Source organism: Scyliorhinus canicula, chromosome 14 (genome assembly GCF_902713615.1).
Source record: "Scyliorhinus canicula chromosome 14, sScyCan1.1, whole genome shotgun sequence".
NCBI lineage: Eukaryota > Metazoa > Chordata > Chondrichthyes > Carcharhiniformes > Scyliorhinidae > Scyliorhinus > Scyliorhinus canicula.
This window is the reverse complement of record NC_052159.1, coordinates 5797465-5815183: the sequence shown is the minus strand read 5'-3', so window position 1 is coordinate 5815183 and position 17719 is coordinate 5797465. Positions and strand designations below refer to the sequence as shown.

General features: G+C 50.7%; 1 protein-coding gene across 1 annotated transcript in view; it reads left to right on the top strand.

Annotated features, from left to right (window-relative positions):
* Positions 1–6524: 6524 nt before the first annotated feature.
* Positions 6525–17719, top strand: part of clpb (caseinolytic mitochondrial matrix peptidase chaperone subunit B) — a 185513-nt gene continuing 174318 nt past the window's right edge. Inside the window, exons 1-2 of the mRNA XM_038818471.1 lie at positions 6525–7203; positions 14091–14142. Coding sequence (XP_038674399.1) covers positions 6615–7203; positions 14091–14142 — 641 coding nt within the window. The 5' untranslated portion in view covers positions 6525–6614. The remainder of the gene's footprint in view (positions 7204–14090; positions 14143–17719) is intronic.

The window sequence follows — 17719 nt, the reverse complement described above, 5'->3', positions numbered from 1 at the left end:
TTTGGTCACAACTTTTCTGTCAGGTTTGACCCCGAGATGAGCTTCCGACCTCACACTTGTGCAATCGCTAAGACCGCCACGTCCACCTCCCTACCGTTGCCTGACCTCGGCCCTGGTTCAGCTCATCGACTGCTGAAACCCTCACTCAGGCCTTTGCTGCCTCCAATGAACTCCTGGCTGGTCTTCCATATTCCACCCTCAGTAAACTTGAGAACTTCCCAAATTCTGATGTGATCCCATTAGGGAGGGTACCGAGGATATTTGTTGCCTGAACACTTCAGTTACGAAGAAAGATTGGAGAGTCTGGGGTAGGTCTCATAATAGACAAGGCGAGGGAAGATTTAATTGGAATGCATCAAATAATGAGTGGTCCAGACAGAGTGAATAAGAAAGGGTTATTTCACATGGTTGAGGAGTTCATAACCAAGGGGCCTGCGGTTAGGGTAAGAGGGAGGGGGTTTACAGGGGATTACAGAGGATCTGTGCTCCCTCTGGTTACTGACCCACTTGTCAGAGAAAACAGTTCCTCCCTCCTTGTTCGAGAAAAGCTATGCATTATTTTGAATACCTCTGACAAATATCTGCTTCAGCTTTTCGACTCGAAGGAGAACCAGATTTCTCCAGTCCCTCTATATTAATAAAGTTTCCACCACACTAACAAAACAAAATAGGACTAGATGGAGGCCATTCAGCCCCTCGTGCCATCAATAAGGTTATGGTTGATCTTTTCCTGTTTCGAATTCCACATTCCCATCTACCATCGATAACCTTTGATTCTCTTGCCCAACCAGAATCTACCCACCTCGGCCTTAAAAATTCAAATACTCCGCCTCCACAGCATTCTGAATTCCAAAGTCGCACATCCTCCTAGAGAAAATAATTGTCCTCATCTCTGTCCGAAAAGGGTGACCTCTAATTTTACAACAGGTCCCCTGGGCTCGTGCACAAGAACAATCACCCTTCCCCTTACACCTTGCCGAGCCCATTCAGGATCTTATAAACTTCAATCAAGTCGCCCTTCACTCGTCTAAACTGCAGTGGAAGCCAGTCTGGTCTGATAACCTTTCCTCATCAGACAACCCGCTCATTCCAGGTGTCAATCTAGTAACACCCCCCCCGACCTGCCTCCGATGCAGTTACATCCTTCCTTCAATAGAGACCATAACTGCACACAAGATTCGAGATGGCGTCTCCTCAATACGGAAGCATAACATTCTTAGCTTTATGTTCAGTTCTCTTAGAATAAACAATATAGTATTCCATTATGCTTCTGAATTACTTGCTGAACCTCCATACTACCAACTGCTTCAGTTCAGAATGAGGCCACTCGGCCCATAGAGTCTGCATCAACCCTCTGAAACCAAATCCTATCTCAGCCCACTCCCCCGCCCAATCCCGTTAACCCCACATCTTTGGACATTTAAGGGGCAATTTAGCATGGCCAATATATTGAACATGATAAGTCAGAAAATATCTCTGGCCTCTCTCTGATGTCTCATGTTGCCTCCTCTTTCTCCCTGCTTCTTTCCTCTTAACTATTCTTTTTGCTTCTGCCTTTCTGTCTTGCCTTTCATTTCCTTTCCAATTCGAGGTGATGTATCAGGGCAAGGAGCCTCTAACGAACTGGGGGATGTGGAGAAAATGTGTTTCCTTACTCTCGTTCAATTCTGGTCACCACACTACCAGAAGGATGTGGTGGCTTTGGAGAGGGTACAGAAGAAGTTTACCAGCATGTTGCCTGATATGGAGGGCATTAGCTATGAGGAGAGATTGGATAGACTCAGTGTGTTCTCTCTGGAACAATGGAGGTTGAGGGGCAATCTGATAGAAGTCTACAAAATGATGAGGGGCATGGGACAGAGTGGATAGTGAGAAGCTTTTTCCCAGTTAGAAGTGTCATTTACTAGGGGACATAGGTTTAAGGTGTGAGGTGCACGATTTAGAGATGGGCGAGGGAAGTTTTTTATACAGAGGGGACTGGTGCTTGGAACTCGCTGCCAAGGAGGTAGTGGAAGCAGGGACAGTGGCGTGCAGAGGTCTGGTGATGCCCGGGGCAAATCTTGATTGTATGCCCCTAGGACTCAAGTATAAGGCCTAATATACTGAGAAATATTATGAGAAAGGAAAACATTTTGAATATATAAACACAGATGAAACATGAAATAAACGCTTTATTCGATTTTAATATAAATCAATCAAATTTATTAAGTTCTTTTCCCCAAATGATACCTCCTGTCACAAAACACCTGAACTACTTCACTTTTTACATCAGCTGTGAGAAATTCTTTTTCAATGCTTATTAAAGCCAGGTTGGTCAGTCGCTCCTGTGACATAGAAGACCTCAGATATGTTTTTATTAATTTCAGTTTTGAAAATGACCTTTCACAGCTTGCGACTGAAAATGCGATTGTAAGCAGTAATCTGTATGAAACACACAGCGTCGGAAAGACATCCCTCCCATACTGCAGTAAAGACTCCAGAGCATCTTTAGGATCAGGGGGAACTCTATTCCCTCCAGCTCGAAGGAGCATCACAAAATCAATAATTTTGTCATATAACTGAATTGCAACCACATCATTGTCATTATAATTTGCAAAGTCTGAACATTCCTTTTTTAATTTCTCTCTTTCTTGTTCATCTTCAATCACTCCTGAATTCAAGTTCAGAAGAAAAGAAAATCGGTCACGGAGTCTTTGAAGACGGACACTGCGGTCTTCAATTTCAGTTTTTAATCTGTTCACAATCTCTACCATTACTCTATTCATTTCTTCTTGTGCCGTCAGTCCACTATCTCTTGCTGACTCTCCAGGCATTATTCTTCTTCTCCTTGTTCGTGCAATTGGTATTCCCCAATTTTGACAATATTCATTGGCTAAATCTATTGCATTGTGGATAATTTCGTCATTCTTCAAATTCAAGATATGAATAAGTCCTCTCAGATCACAAGAAGCTTCATGGAACCCCATTTTCGGATCCTGCAAACGTTTTGAGACTTTATCCACTGATGATAAAACTGAGTACCAAAAATTTAATAAAGCTATAAACGGGAACTGTTGAATAGAGTCCAGTCGCGATCCTGCATCAGATTTAGTTTCCCTTGAAAATTCTCCTTCCAGCAGGTGTTGAAGGCTTGCAATAACGTTGTCACACTCTTCGTGGATTACTTGCACAGCATCATGGCTGGAACTCCATCTTGTGTCACACTGTCTTTTCACAGTCCGAGTGACAAATGATTTTAACACTTCCCAACGAGAAGTAGATGAAGAAAAAAAAGTAGAGTTTTTCTAGAATGCCAAAAAATGTAACAACAACAGGTTGCACCTCACTTGCATGGACACAGGACAAATTGAGGCTGTGGTTCTCGCAGTTCACAAACACAGCTTTTGGGTTAACTTCAAGAATTTTTTGTTGAACACCTCCTCTCACTCCAGCCATAACTGCTGCGTTATCATATGCTTGACCACGACAGTCATTCATGGAAATTTTGTCTTCTTCCAATTTTTCCTGAATTTTATTTACCAGGCTGACTGCATCTTTCTTGTTGACTTGAAAAAATCCCAGAAATGTCTCCTTTATTTCTACTTTTCTGTTTTCATCAATATGAACGTAACGCAGAATTTCAGAAACCTGATCTTCATGGGCAATATCTGGAGTTGAATCCAGCATTATGCTAAAATATTTTGCGTCTTTAATTTCGGAAATTATATTTTTCTTGACAGTTTCACCAAGAAGATTGATTATTTCGTTTTGAATTCTGTTGGACAAGTAGGTGACACTTTTTGGTTTCTCTTTCCCTCTCTGCAAGTGTTTTGCTAAGATGTCATCATATTTGGCCAAAAGTCTGATTGTTGCTAGAAAGTTTCCTGTATTTTCACTGACTGTCTCCCCTGGCTCTGATAACCCAGATATTCCTTCTCCTCGATGTCCACGATAGGCCAGATTCTGTTTTGCCAGAAAGGATATAACCTCGACAATCCGTTCAGTTATAGCTTTCCATCTTTTCTTTTCAGCAGACATTTGCTGTTGAAGTTCAGCATCTACCGTAGTTGAATGATGGAGTCGAACTACAAGGTTCAGGTATTCTCTCATGTGAGCTCTATGAGAAGGGCTTTTCTCATGGTCAGGTATTGTTGGATTTAATTTTCTCCAAGTGGAGAAACCGTCTTCCTTTCCAAAGTTTGACACAGACAACAAATGCTCCTTTGAAAACAAAAAGCAAACAAAACAGTAGCATGCTTTCCGATATGGAGAGTATAACAACCATTTTCTCTCCACAATTTCTCCGTTTGTGGAAACTTTATCAAACCACTGTTTGGAAAATGATCTCCCATCCTTCTCAGCAAATGGACCACTTTTATTCTGATATCTTTCAGGGCCATGTTGTAATATTGTCATCTTCAAATGATTTGGAATCGGTTTCTTCAAACAGCCAAAATCGCTTCTTTGCAAAAATATGCAAATATCTTCTTTATTTTCTTCACATGGATCATCATCCTGACAACGAGACTGAGGAGAGAGAGTATTATGTTCTGACCGAGCTGAATCCGTATCAGAAAAATCCTTCTCTGCACCCACATCATCTTTTACTTCTCCAGGTTCTCCTACTTCTTCTTTACTTCTTTTTATCCATGCATCTAATGCCCCTCTTTGATGGGACTCTTCTTCGACTCTGGCCCTCTTTTTTTTCCTGTTCTGTGCTCCACTCGGTTGTACACGAAATACTCGTAACATTTCATTTTCTATCTCAAAAACCGTAAGACGCATGAGAAAATGGGAAGAAAATGGTAAACAATCGGTCAGTTGCAGACGGATAAACCATATTTCATTTCTTTGTTCCTTCGTATCAAATTATTTCACACTGATTCTCCACTGATAATTTTGTGCAATTTATATCATAGACTTGCAAATTAGTGGTATCTGTATTCGAATATTAGCACGTTAAGGAATAAATGTCTCCTATTCCGAGATTAAATGCCATAGCAGTCCTCTGATCATCCAGGCTTCACTCTTACTACATCCCACGTAAATATTTCATTAAATATCGCCAAAAAACCTATAAAAACCGTAGTTGCACCTGTTCTAGAGCTATTCACTGACCTGAGTAGGTAAAAGAACTAATCTAGATGCACAAAAAGCTGAAGAAAAGACGAGTTATGACTCGAGGAAACGCAGGAACGAACAGCCACGTCTGCTTGTTGCTTTTGATTGTTGCACCACGTACATCATGCGCATGCGTGTGGGGGGAATGGGGAGAAGGACCATTTTCTCTAGACAGAAAGGGTACACCATGTTAAAGGAATAAAGGGCTAACAACTGCCTCTGCAGTGTGGTGAGCCTCCAAAAATTGATTTATCACCGCTGAAATTTTAAAATTACTATCTTATTTCCTTCTCTGGGGCAGCACGGTGGCCTAGTGGTTAGCACAACCGCCTCACGGAACTGAGGTCCCAGGTTCGATCCCGGCTCTGGGTCAATGTCCGTGTGGAGTTTGCACATTCTCCCCGTGTCTGCGTTGGTTTCGCCCCACAACCCAAAAAATGTGCAGAGTAGGTGGATTGGCCACGCTAAATTGCCCTTTAATTGAAAAAAATAATTGGGTAATCTAAATTTAAAAAAAATTTTTTTTTTTTTAATTTTTTTTTTCCCTTCTCTGATTGGATGCCCCCATCCAATGGATGCCCGGGGCCAATGCACCGTCGGCCCCCCCCCCCCCCTCTGCACGCCACTGAGCAGGGACGATAGTAATGTTTAAGGGACGTCTTGACAAATATATGAAATGAAAACCGCTTATTGTCACGAGTAGGCTTCAATGAAGTTACTGTGAAAAGCCCCTAGTCGCCACATTCCGGCGCCTGTCCGGGGAGGCTGGTACGGGAATCGAACCGTGCTGCTGGCCTGCTTGGTCTGCTTTAAAAGCCAGCGATTTGAATAGGATGGGAATAGAGGGATACGGACCCCGGAAGTGTAGAAGGTTTTAGGTTAGACGGACAGCATGGTCGGCACGGGCTTGGAGGGCTGAAGGGCCTGTTCCTGTGCTGTACTTTTCTTTGTTCTTTGTTCTAATCCACCTAACCTGCACATCTTTGGACTGTGGGAGGAAACCGGAGCACCCGGAGGAAACCCACACACACACGGGGAGGATGTACAGACTCCACACAGACAGTGACCCAGCCGGGAACCAAACCTGGGACCCTGGAGCTGTGAGGCAGCAGTGCTAAGGTCACAGTAATCAAGTCACAGGGTTTGACAGCACTGTCCATCTAATCCTCAATCACAGAGCCAGGTGGTGTGTTGAAGAAGCAGGCGACACCGGTTGGGGTCCTGCTTGCGGACAGAGCAAAGGTGTTCTGCAAAGTGGTCAACCAGTGGTCACCCCAATGTGGACACCAGCCAGCTGCCCAGTTGTGCGCAGGCGCGCCGCACTGACCCCTGGGACATGTAGTGTCCAGGGCGCAGGCGGAAGTGACGGATATACAGTGAGAACTACAGATCCCAGGATGCCCCGGGGAAACCACCCACCGTGCAGCGCTGATTGTGACGTTTCTTCCGCCTGGCCGTAAAGTGATCGTGATCAGGGCCTGTGGGAAATTTTTAGCTGTTTCTTTTACGGCACGATGGCGGTCGCCAGGGAGACGGGCCGGTCCCTGGTAACCCGCTACCTCCGGGCCCGCTGGAGTTTGAGCGAAATCGGGCGGCGGCTCGCAAACGCACCCGCGGTTACCGGGTGGCGGCTCTTCCCGGTCCCGGAGAGAGCCTGTGCTGCGCAGCAGTCCCGGCCTCCCGCCGCAGGGAGCCGCTGTCTGCCGCAGGCCGAGCTGCAGTTTCATCCTCCCGCCACGGGGAGCCGCTGTCTGCCGGCCGCCGAGCTGCAGTTGCATCCTCCCACCGCGGGGAGACGCTGTGTGCCGCAGGCCGAGCTGCTGTTCCATCCTCCCGCCGCGGGGAGCCGCTGTCTACCGCAGGCCGAGCTGCAGTTGCAACCAACCGCCGCCGGGAGCCGCTGCTGGCTGGTGCAGTTCCCCAGCGCGGCCAGCAGGCGGCGTGGTGAGCCAGTGGCCGGCTTGCAGTTGGAGGCTGTGGCCGCGGGGAGGCGATCACAGCAGGGGGAAGATCAGGGAGAATGGGCACTGGGAACCTCTGCCAGCATCTTCACCCTGGCAGCCGCCCTTACCTATTGCTACAGCAGAACGCCAGGGTCAGATGGTGAGTAGTCACTCCGTAACGCAGTGAGGCAGCGGTGTCGAGGGGACCTCCTGAATCCGCCCAGGTTTCCCACCATTCCACCAAAACCCGAGTGTTAACATTTCCAAGCGGAATAGAAAGAGGGAATAGTGCCGATGTTGGAAATCTGAAATAAAAACAGAAAATGCTGGATAAACTCGGCCGGTCTGGCAGTGTTTGGCGGAGAGAGTTAATGTTTGGAGTCTGTGTGACTCCTTCCTCAGAAATAGGAAGAGGGAGGAGGATTTGTTCAGCTGTCCAATGCTCTGGTGAGACCACACCTGGAGTACACCTGGGCAGCGCATCGTTCAGAGGGTCTATCAACCTCAGAGGGAGGGAGCACGGATTCAGCAGAATGTTACCAATATAAAGAGAGGTGACAGGAACTGCCTCATTGTGTCTGAAGGTTAAGGGGTGTCTGATTGAGGTGTTGAAGATGATTAAAGAATTCGAGAGGGTCAATGATAAGAGAAACTATTTCCTCTTGGGAGTTCAGAGCAATGGGGCAGAATCTTAAAACGAGTGCCCGGCCCGTTCGGGGGGGGGGTGGGGTGGGGGGGGGGCTGTCAGGAAGCAGTTCCTGACAGGATGGGCAGCAGGAATCTCGACCCCCACACACCCCCCCCCCCCTCCCCCCACGATTAATAATTGAGGTCATTTGGCACCTCAGACTGTGTCAGGAACGAAGGGATCTGGAGCAACAATAGAGAAATGGAGATTGGCAGAATCGTTACCCTGCAGAGGTCAGTCACGTCTGTGCTGGCTCTCAGAACACTCACCAATGTCCTTTTACAGATGGAAATCTGCTGTCCTTACCCAGTCTGGCCTACATGTGACTCCAGACTGACAGCAATGTGAGGGACATTTAACTACCCCTCTGAAGTGCCCGTAAACCATTCAGTGCAAGCATATCTACTGCACAGAACCCTCATAGTTTTGAATCTCCCCATAACTCTCCCTGCAAGGATATCGCTCCCAATCTGTCTCCCTTAACCGCAGCTCCCCACCCCTTGAACCATTCTTGTGAATCCTTTCTGCGTTCTCTAAAGCCTTCACATCCTTCCTGACCGAGTGCTCTGTTTCTGTAACTCTAAACTCCGTACTTCCATTGAGGTGAACCAATGTCAGAGCCAGGATTAATAGAAAGTCCTCGAGTTGAAGTGGAGATCAGCCATAACTGGTAGAAGAGGCTTGAGGGAGGGGCCGAATGGCCTCCCTCCGGGGACCGTCCTGAAACCAAGATGGAGGAAACGTCTGGTTGAAGCACTAAACTGTCTGAGATAGATTGTAACCTAAAGCAGTAAGATTAATACCTGTGGCCAATCAGTAAGTCGAGGCAATGTTTTAACGACTCCTTTTGGAGATGAATTTGCAGAATAATTTTACTTCCAATGGGTTATCGGGAGGTTGACCAGAAACCGTGTGGGGAAACAAAATTCCTTAATAATCTGAAGAGGGAAATTGAAGAGGTTGGGCAGTGGGCAGGGAATTGGGATTAGAAAGCTAGGACAGGGACGATGGGCTGAATGGCCTAGTTCAGTTTGAACTGAAGCAGATAGTGGAAGCAGCTGATGTTGATTCTTTCAAATTGCATGGATTTATTATCGGACATATTGAGGGACACAAGCCGAGTATTTTGGGAGGTGACATCGGGTGAGTGTGGTGTTGAGGAACGGGTAACTCCAGATCTACTCTTCGCAAATCTCCTCTGCTGGGGATTTCCCTCACCTCCCGTCTGTGACTGTTGTGGACAAATCACTGCGATTTAGGCAATAAGTCCGTTGTGTTGCATCATGGAGGTGATAAACAAAGTGGATTTGGGCCTTCTGTGCTGGTGTCTGGCTGGGATCCTGTCACGGTGACAGAGACGTGTCTGGGTGGGATCCTGTCACACTGACAGAGACGTGTCTGGGTGGGATCCTGTCACACTGACAGAGACGTGTCTGGGTGGGATCCTGTCACACTGACAGAGACGTGTCTGGGTGGGATCCTGTCACGGTGACAGAGACGTGTCTGGGTGGGATCCTGTCACACTGACAGAGACGTGTCTGGGTGGGATCCTGTCACGGTGACAGAGACGTGTCTGGGTGGGATCCTGTCACACTGACAGAGACGTGTCTGGGTGGGATCCTGTCACACTGACAGAGACGTGTCTGGGTGGGATCCTGTCACGGTGACAGAGACGTGTCTGGGTGGGATCCTGTCACGGTGACAGAGACGTGTCTGGGTGGGATCCTGTCACACTGACAGAGACGTGTCTGGGTGGGATCCTGTCACACTGACAGAGACGTGTCTGGGTGGGATCCTGTCACACTGACAGAGACGTGTCTGGGTGGGATCCTGTCACGGTGACAGAGACGTGTCTGGGTGGGATCCTGTCAGAGTGACAGAGACGTGTCTGGGTGGGATCCTGTCACACTGACAGAGACGTGTCTGGGTGGGATCCTGTCACAGTGACAGAGACGTGTCTGGGTGGGATCCTGTCAGAGTGACAGAGACGTGTCTGGGTGGGATCCTGTCAGGGTGACAGAGACGTGTCTGGGTGGGATCCTGTCAGAGTGACAGAGACGTGTCTGGGTGGGATCCTGTCACGGTGACAGAGACGTGCCTGGGTGGGATCCTGTCACGGTGACAGAGACGTGTCTGGGTGGGATCCTGTCACACTGACAGAGACGTGTCTGGGTGGGATCCTGTCACACTGACAGAGACGTGTCTGGGTGGGATCCTGTCACGGTGACAGAGACGTGTCTGGGTGGGATCCTGTCACACTGACAGAGACGTGTCTGGGTGGGATCCTGTCACACTGACAGAGACGTGTCTGGGTGGGATCCTGTCACACTGACAGAGACGTGTCTGGGTGGGATCCTGTCACGGTGACAGAGACGTGTCTGGGTGGGATCCTGTCACAGTGACAGAGACGTGTCTGGGTGGGATCCTGTCACGGTGACAGAGACGTGTCTGGGTGGGATCCTGTCACGGTGACAGAGACGTGTCTGGGTGGGATCCTGTCACACTGACAGACGTGTCTGGGTGGGATCCTGTCAGAGTGACAGAGACGTGTCTGGGTGGGATCCTGTCACACTGACAGAGACGTGTCTGGGTGGGATCCTGTCACGGTGACAGAGACGTGTCTGGGTGGGATCCTGTCACGGTGACAGAGACGTGTCTGGGTGGGATCCTGTCACAGTGACAGAGACGTGTCTGGGTGGGATCCTGTCACACTGACAGAGACGTGTCTGGGTGGGATCCTGTCAGAGTGACAGAGACGTGTCTGGGTGGGATCCTGTCACAGTGACAGAGACGTGTCTGGGTGGGATCCTGTCAGAGTTACAGAGACGTGTCTGGGTGGGATCCTGTCACACTGACAGAGACGTGTCTGGGTGGGATCCTGTCACGGTGACAGAGACGTGTCTGGGTGGGATCCTGTCACACTGACAGAGACGTGTCTGGGTGGGATCCTGTCACAGTGACAGAGACGTGTCTGGGTGGGATCCTGTCAGAGTGACAGAGACGTGTCTGGGTGGGATCCTGTCACGGTGACAGAGACGTGTCTGGGTGGGATCCTGTCACACTGACAGAGACGTGTCTGGGTGGGATCCTGTCACAGTGACAGAGACGTGTCTGGGTGGGATCCTGTCACACTGACAGAGACGTGTCTGGGTGGGATCCTGTCACAGTGACAGAGACGTGTCTGGGTGGGATCCTGTCAGAGTGACAGAGACGTGTCTGGGTGGGATCCTGTCACGGTGACAGAGACGTGTCTGGGTGGGATCCTGTCACGGTGACAGAGACGTGTCTGGGTGGGATCCTGTCACACTGACAGAGACGTGTCTGGGTGGGATCCTGTCACGGTGACAGAGACGTGTCTGGGTGGGATCCTGTCACACTGACAGAGACGTGTCTGGGTGGGATCCTGTCACGGTGACAGAGGCGTGTCTGGGTGGGATCCTGTCACACTGACAGAGACGTGTCTGGGTGGGATCCTGTCAGAGTGACAGAGACGTGTCTGGGTGGGATCCTGTCACGGTGACAGAGACGTGTCTGGGTGGGATCCTGTCACACTGACAGAGACGTGTCTGGGTGGGATCCTGTCACACTGACAGAGACGTGTCTGGGTGGGATCCTATCACACTGACAGAGACGTGTCTGGGTGGGATCCTGTCACAGTGACAGAGACGTGTCTGGGTGGGATCCTGTCACACTGACAGAGACGTGTCTGGGTGGGATCCTGTCACGGTGACAGAGACGTGTCTGGGTGGGATCCTGTCACACTGACAGAGACGTGTCTGGGTGGGATCCTGTCACACTGACAGAGACGTGTCTGGGTGGGATCCTGTCACACTGACAGAGACGTGTCTGGGTGGGATCCTGTCACGGTGACAGAGACGTGTCTGGGTGGGATCCTGTCACGGTGACAGAGACGTGTCTGGGTGGGATCCTGTCACACTGACAGAGACGTGTCTGGGTGGGATCCTGTCACACTGACAGAGACGTGTCTGGGTGGGATCCTGTCCGAGTGACAGAGACGTGTCTGGGTGGGATCCTGTCACACTGACAGAGACATGTCTGGGTGGGATCCTGTCACACTGACAGAGACGTGTCTGGGTGGGATCCTGTCACACTGACAGAGACGTGTCTGGGTGGGATCCTGTCACAGTGACAGAGACGTGTCTGGGTGGGATCCTGTCACACTGACAGAGACGTGTCTGGGTGGGATCCTGTCACACTGACAGAGACGTGTCTGGGTGGGATCCTGTCACAGTGACAGAGACGTGTCTGGGTGGGATCCTGTCACAGTGACAGAGACGTGTCTGGGTGGGATCCTGTCACACTGACAGAGACGTGTCTGGGTGGGATCCTGTCAGAGTGACAGAGACGTGTCTGGGTGGGATCCTGTCACGGTGACAGAGACGTGTCTGGGTGGGATCCTGTCACACTGACAGAGACGTGTCTGGGTGGGATCCTGTCACACTGACAGAGACGTGTCTGGGTGGGATCCTGTCACAGTGACAGAGACGTGTCTGGGTGGGATCCTGTCAGAGTGACAGAGACGTGTCTGGGTGGGATCCTGTCACGGTGACAGAGACGTGTCTGGGTGGGATCCTGTCACACTGACAGAGACGTGTCTGGGTGGGATCCTGTCACGGTGACAGAGACGTGTCTGGGTGGGATCCTGTCACGGTGACAGAGACGTGTCTGGGTGGGATCCTGTCACAGTGACAGAGACGTGTCTGGGTGGGATCCTGTCACACTGACAGAGACGTGTCTGGGTGGGATCCTGTCACAGTGACAGAGACGTGTCTGGGTGGGATCCTGTCAGAGTGACAGAGACGTGTCTGGGTGGGATCCTGTCACGGTGACAGAGACGTGTCTGGGTGGGATCCTGTCACGGTGACAGAGACGTGTCTGGGTGGGATCCTGTCACACTGACAGAGACGTGTCTGGGTGGGATCCTGTCACGGTGACAGAGACGTGTCTGGGTGGGATCCTGTCACACTGACAGAGACGTGTCTGGGTGGGATCCTGTCACGGTGACAGAGGCGTGTCTGGGTGGGATCCTGTCACACTGACAGAGACGTGTCTGGGTGGGATCCTGTCAGAGTGACAGAGACGTGTCTGGGTGGGATCCTGTCACGGTGACAGAGACGTGTCTGGGTGGGATCCTGTCACACTGACAGAGACGTGTCTGGGTGGGATCCTGTCACACTGACAGAGACGTGTCTGGGTGGGATCCTATCACACTGACAGAGACGTGTCTGGGTGGGATCCTGTCACAGTGACAGAGACGTGTCTGGGTGGGATCCTGTCACACTGACAGAGACGTGTCTGGGTGGGATCCTGTCACGGTGACAGAGACGTGTCTGGGTGGGATCCTGTCACACTGACAGAGACGTGTCTGGGTGGGATCCTGTCACACTGACAGAGACGTGTCTGGGTGGGATCCTGTCACACTGACAGAGACGTGTCTGGGTGGGATCCTGTCACGGTGACAGAGACGTGTCTGGGTGGGATCCTGTCACGGTGACAGAGACGTGTCTGGGTGGGATCCTGTCACACTGACAGAGACGTGTCTGGGTGGGATCCTGTCACACTGACAGAGACGTGTCTGGGTGGGATCCTGTCCGAGTGACAGAGACGTGTCTGGGTGGGATCCTGTCACACTGACAGAGACATGTCTGGGTGGGATCCTGTCACACTGACAGAGACGTGTCTGGGTGGGATCCTGTCACACTGACAGAGACGTGTCTGGGTGGGATCCTGTCACAGTGACAGAGACGTGTCTGGGTGGGATCCTGTCACACTGACAGAGACGTGTCTGGGTGGGATCCTGTCACACTGACAGAGACGTGTCTGGGTGGGATCCTGTCACAGTGACAGAGACGTGTCTGGGTGGGATCCTGTCAGAGTGACAGAGACGTGTCTGGGTGGGATCCTGTCACACTGACAGAGACGTGTCTGGGTGGGATCCTGTCAGAGTGACAGAGACGTGTCTGGGTGGGATCCTGTCACGGTGACAGAGACGTGTCTGGGTGGGATCCTGTCACACTGACAGAGACGTGTCTGGGTGGGATCCTGTCACGGTGACAGAGACGTGTCTGGATGGGATCCTGTCACAGTGACAGAGACGTGTCTGGGTGGGATCCTGTCAGAGTGACAGAGACGTGTCTGGGTGGGATCCTGTCACACTGACAGAGACGTGTCTGGGTGGGATCCTGTCACGGTGACAGAGACGTGTCTGGGTGGGATCCTGTCACGGTGACAGAGACGTGTCTGGGTGGGATCCTGTCACACTGACAGAGACGTGTCTGGGTGGGATCCTGTCACACTGACAGAGATTTGAGACTGACTCGCATTTGATTTCTTCCCAGGTCACCTGCTGCTAGAAGCTGCCCGATTGGACAACGTATCCGAGGTCAGCAGGTAGGCGGGGCACTCTGTTTCTGTAACGCTGACAAAACACAGGGACCCAGGGGCTAACAAAAAGACCAACCAAATCACCATCTCCCGTCCAGGACTCACTCCTGCCATCACTGCACACACACGCTTCCAGTCCGGCAGGCTCTCCCAGATAAAATGTCCCACCCTCCTGTGCAAATCTCCAACGTAAACATGTTATGGGAGAGGTGTTTTCAGAACTCCAAAATGTATCATGGAGTTCGACCAACCCCTCCCTTTAATGGATTGTTGCTTTTGAAGCACACAGCTTGGTCTCCAGGTGTGGTATTACAATTATGGACACGTGGGTTTTTTAAACAAAACAATGTTTATTCCATGAACTCAACTTAACCTTTTAAAATAAACATTGGATCTCTTACCACCCCTTACTTCAAAGATAACCCCGAAAATAATACAACACTAAATAATCCCTCAAAATGTTCCTTCAAACCTCCAAAAGACTTAACACCTTTAAACAGAAACACATCAGGTGAAAGACATTACTATTATGAGTATAAATCACCCAATTGATTCAGAGATAGTCTTTCCTGCAGAGATCAGAGCAGATCCAGCTCACTGCAAACACAGACACACCCAAGCTCTTTGTCTTCATGCAGATCTCAGCAAACCAGCCAGGCACTTTTCAGCTGCTCTCTCTCGAACTGAAACTAAAAGCAGAAGTGAGCTCAACTCAGCTACCCCCACCCTCTGACATCACTTCAGTAATATGAGCTGCTCAATTTCTTAAAGGTACATTGCTTAAACATCCATTTCTTAAAGGTACTCTCACATGACAAACACTTCCACACGATCTCTAGCCCCAAAGATGATCCTTATGGCAATGTGCACTCCCTACTGTGGCCACCAGTGATCAGTATGTCCACTGACCGCTGGGGCTGTGACTAGCTGACATCGAGAGGGCAGCTACACTCCGGCCTCCGTTGGAAACATTGGGCCACCGACCCGTCTGTGCAGGGATTCCTGACCACGCCCCGCACACTTGCCAATTAAAACCTTCACCTCAAAAAGGAGAACAACAAATTGTATTTATATAGCACCCTTAATGCAGCACCTAAAACCAGAGCAGCGTCGGCTGGCCATTCAGCCCATTGAGCCTGCTCTGTCAGTCAGTACGATCGAGGATGATCTGATTGTGGCCTCAACTCCACTTTCCTGTCTGTTCCCCATTAACCCTCGACTCCCTCGTCAATCAAAACTCGAACTCGGCCTTGAACATATTCACTGACCCACAGCCCCCGCTGCTCTCTGGGGGGGGGAGATTTCCAAACACTAACGACCCTCAGAGAGAAGGAATTCCTCCTCATCTCCGTCTTAAATGGGAGACCCCTTATTCTGAAACCGTGTCCCTGAGTTCCAGATTCCCCCACGAGGGGGAAACATTCTCTCAGCACCCACCCTGTGAAACCCCCTCACAATCTGGTGTTTCAATAAGATCACCTCTCATTCTCCTAAACTCCAATGGGTACAGGCCCAACCTGATCAACCTTTCCTCATTAGACAATCCCTTCACCCCAGAAATCAGCCCAGTGAACCTCCTCTGAAATGCTTCTAACGAAAGTCTATTCTTTCTTAAATAAGGAGATCAAAACTGTGCACTGCCTTCTAGATCTGGTCTCACCGACACACCTGAACAGTTGTGTAACAAGACTATATACTCGGTCCCTAAGAGGCGGCGCAGTGGTTAGCACTACTGCCTCACGCCGCCGAGGACCCGGGTTCTATCCCAGTCCCAGCTCACTGTCTGTGTGGAGTTTGCACATTCTCCCCGTGTCTGCACGGGTCTCACCCCAAAACCCAAAGTGGTAGCACAGTGGTTAGCACTGTTGCTTCACAGCGCCAGGGTCCCAGGTTCGATTCCCGGCTTGGGTCACTGTCTGTGCGGAGTCTGCACGATCTCCCCGTGTCTACGTGGGTTTCTCCGGTTTCCTCCCACAGTCCAAAGATGTGCAGGTTAGGTGGATTGGCCATGCTAAATTGCCCTTAGTGTCCAAAATTGCCCTTAGTGTTGGGTGGGATTACTGGGTTATGGGGATAGTGTGGAGGTGTTGACCTTGGGTAGGGTGCTCTTTCCAGGAGCCGGTGCAGACTCGATGGGCCGAGTGGCCTCCTTCTGCACTGTAAATTCTATGATATACTCGGTCTCTCTTGCATTAAAGGCCAACATTCTATTTATCCACCTAATTGCTTGTATCTGTATGCTGGCAAATCTTTCCTAATCTATCCATATTATTTTGCCGATTCTTTGTATCCTCCACACACCTTACCTTCCCACCTATCTTTGTTTAACCAGCAAATCTGTCTACAATACAGTCTGTCCCTTCATCCAAGACATGAATATTGACTGTCAATGATTGAATTGAGTCAGGACATCCCGAGGTGCTGTTTGACAGAAGGATACAGAATGAGATATTGGGTTGGGTGACCCCGAGCTTGGTGAAAAGAGTTCAGTTGTCCTGAAGGAGGAGAGAGGTTCAGGAAGCGAATTGCAGAGTTTGAGCTTCGGGTCTAAAGCAGTGGTCCTCAGTGATGTTGTGATTTAATATCGCGGACGCTCGAGAGACCAGAGTAGGGGGGGAGATCCGACATCTGGGAGGGGTATGGTTCAGCTGAGATAAGCTAGGCTGAGGAGTGATGATGGAATTTGGGAGATTCCTGGTTTGCTGCAGTTACCAACTAAGCCATCGGGGGGAGCTGCCGCTTCATGTCTGGTCTGGTTTCCCTCTTGATGCAGACTGGGACGCGCAGAACCGTCATCTCTTGTTGTTTTCCTCCTGAAGACAGCAGCCTCCAGACAAGTGGCTGCCGGCCGCACACATACACTCGCTGCCTCGCTCACTCTCCTTCACTGACACGGGGCTCCAGCCTCTCGCACTCAGCCCTGTGCATCTTTTAATCTGCGTTCATTTGCCATTTGAAAGTTCCCATTAAAGCCACTTCCACTGCCCTTTTCTTTTGAAAATACCCTCACATCGATCTTCTCAGCGCGAACTTAATCTTCTGAAGCCTGAGAAACCCGGCCATGTCACTGACCCAATCCCCTGATTTCGGGGGTTCCGAGTCCCTCTACCCAATAAGCCGGCCGACCAGGGAGGCAAAGGCCGAAACGTCAGCCTCCCTCGCCCCCTGGACTCCCAGGTCTTCCGACGCTCCACAAAACCGCCACCTCTGGACTCGGAACCTTGTCTTTAATACCGTGGACATGACATCGGTAAACCCCTGCCAGAATCCCCCCAGCTTCGGACATGCCCAAAACATGTGGACATGATTTGCGGGGCATCCACCAAACGCCCCCGTGCCAGAGAGTGTGCGGCCCCCGTGCCAGTGAGAGTGCGGCCCCCGTGCCAGTGAGAGTGCGGCCCCCGTGCCAGAGAGTGTGCGGCCCCCGTGCCAGAGAGTGTGCGGCCCCCGTGCCAGGGAGAGTGCGGCCCCCGTGCCAGAGAGAGTGCGGCCCCCGTGCCAGTGAGTGTGCGGCCCCCGTGCCAGTGAGAGTGCGGCCCCCGTGCCAGTGAGAGTGCGGCCCCCGTGCCAGAGAGAGTGCGGC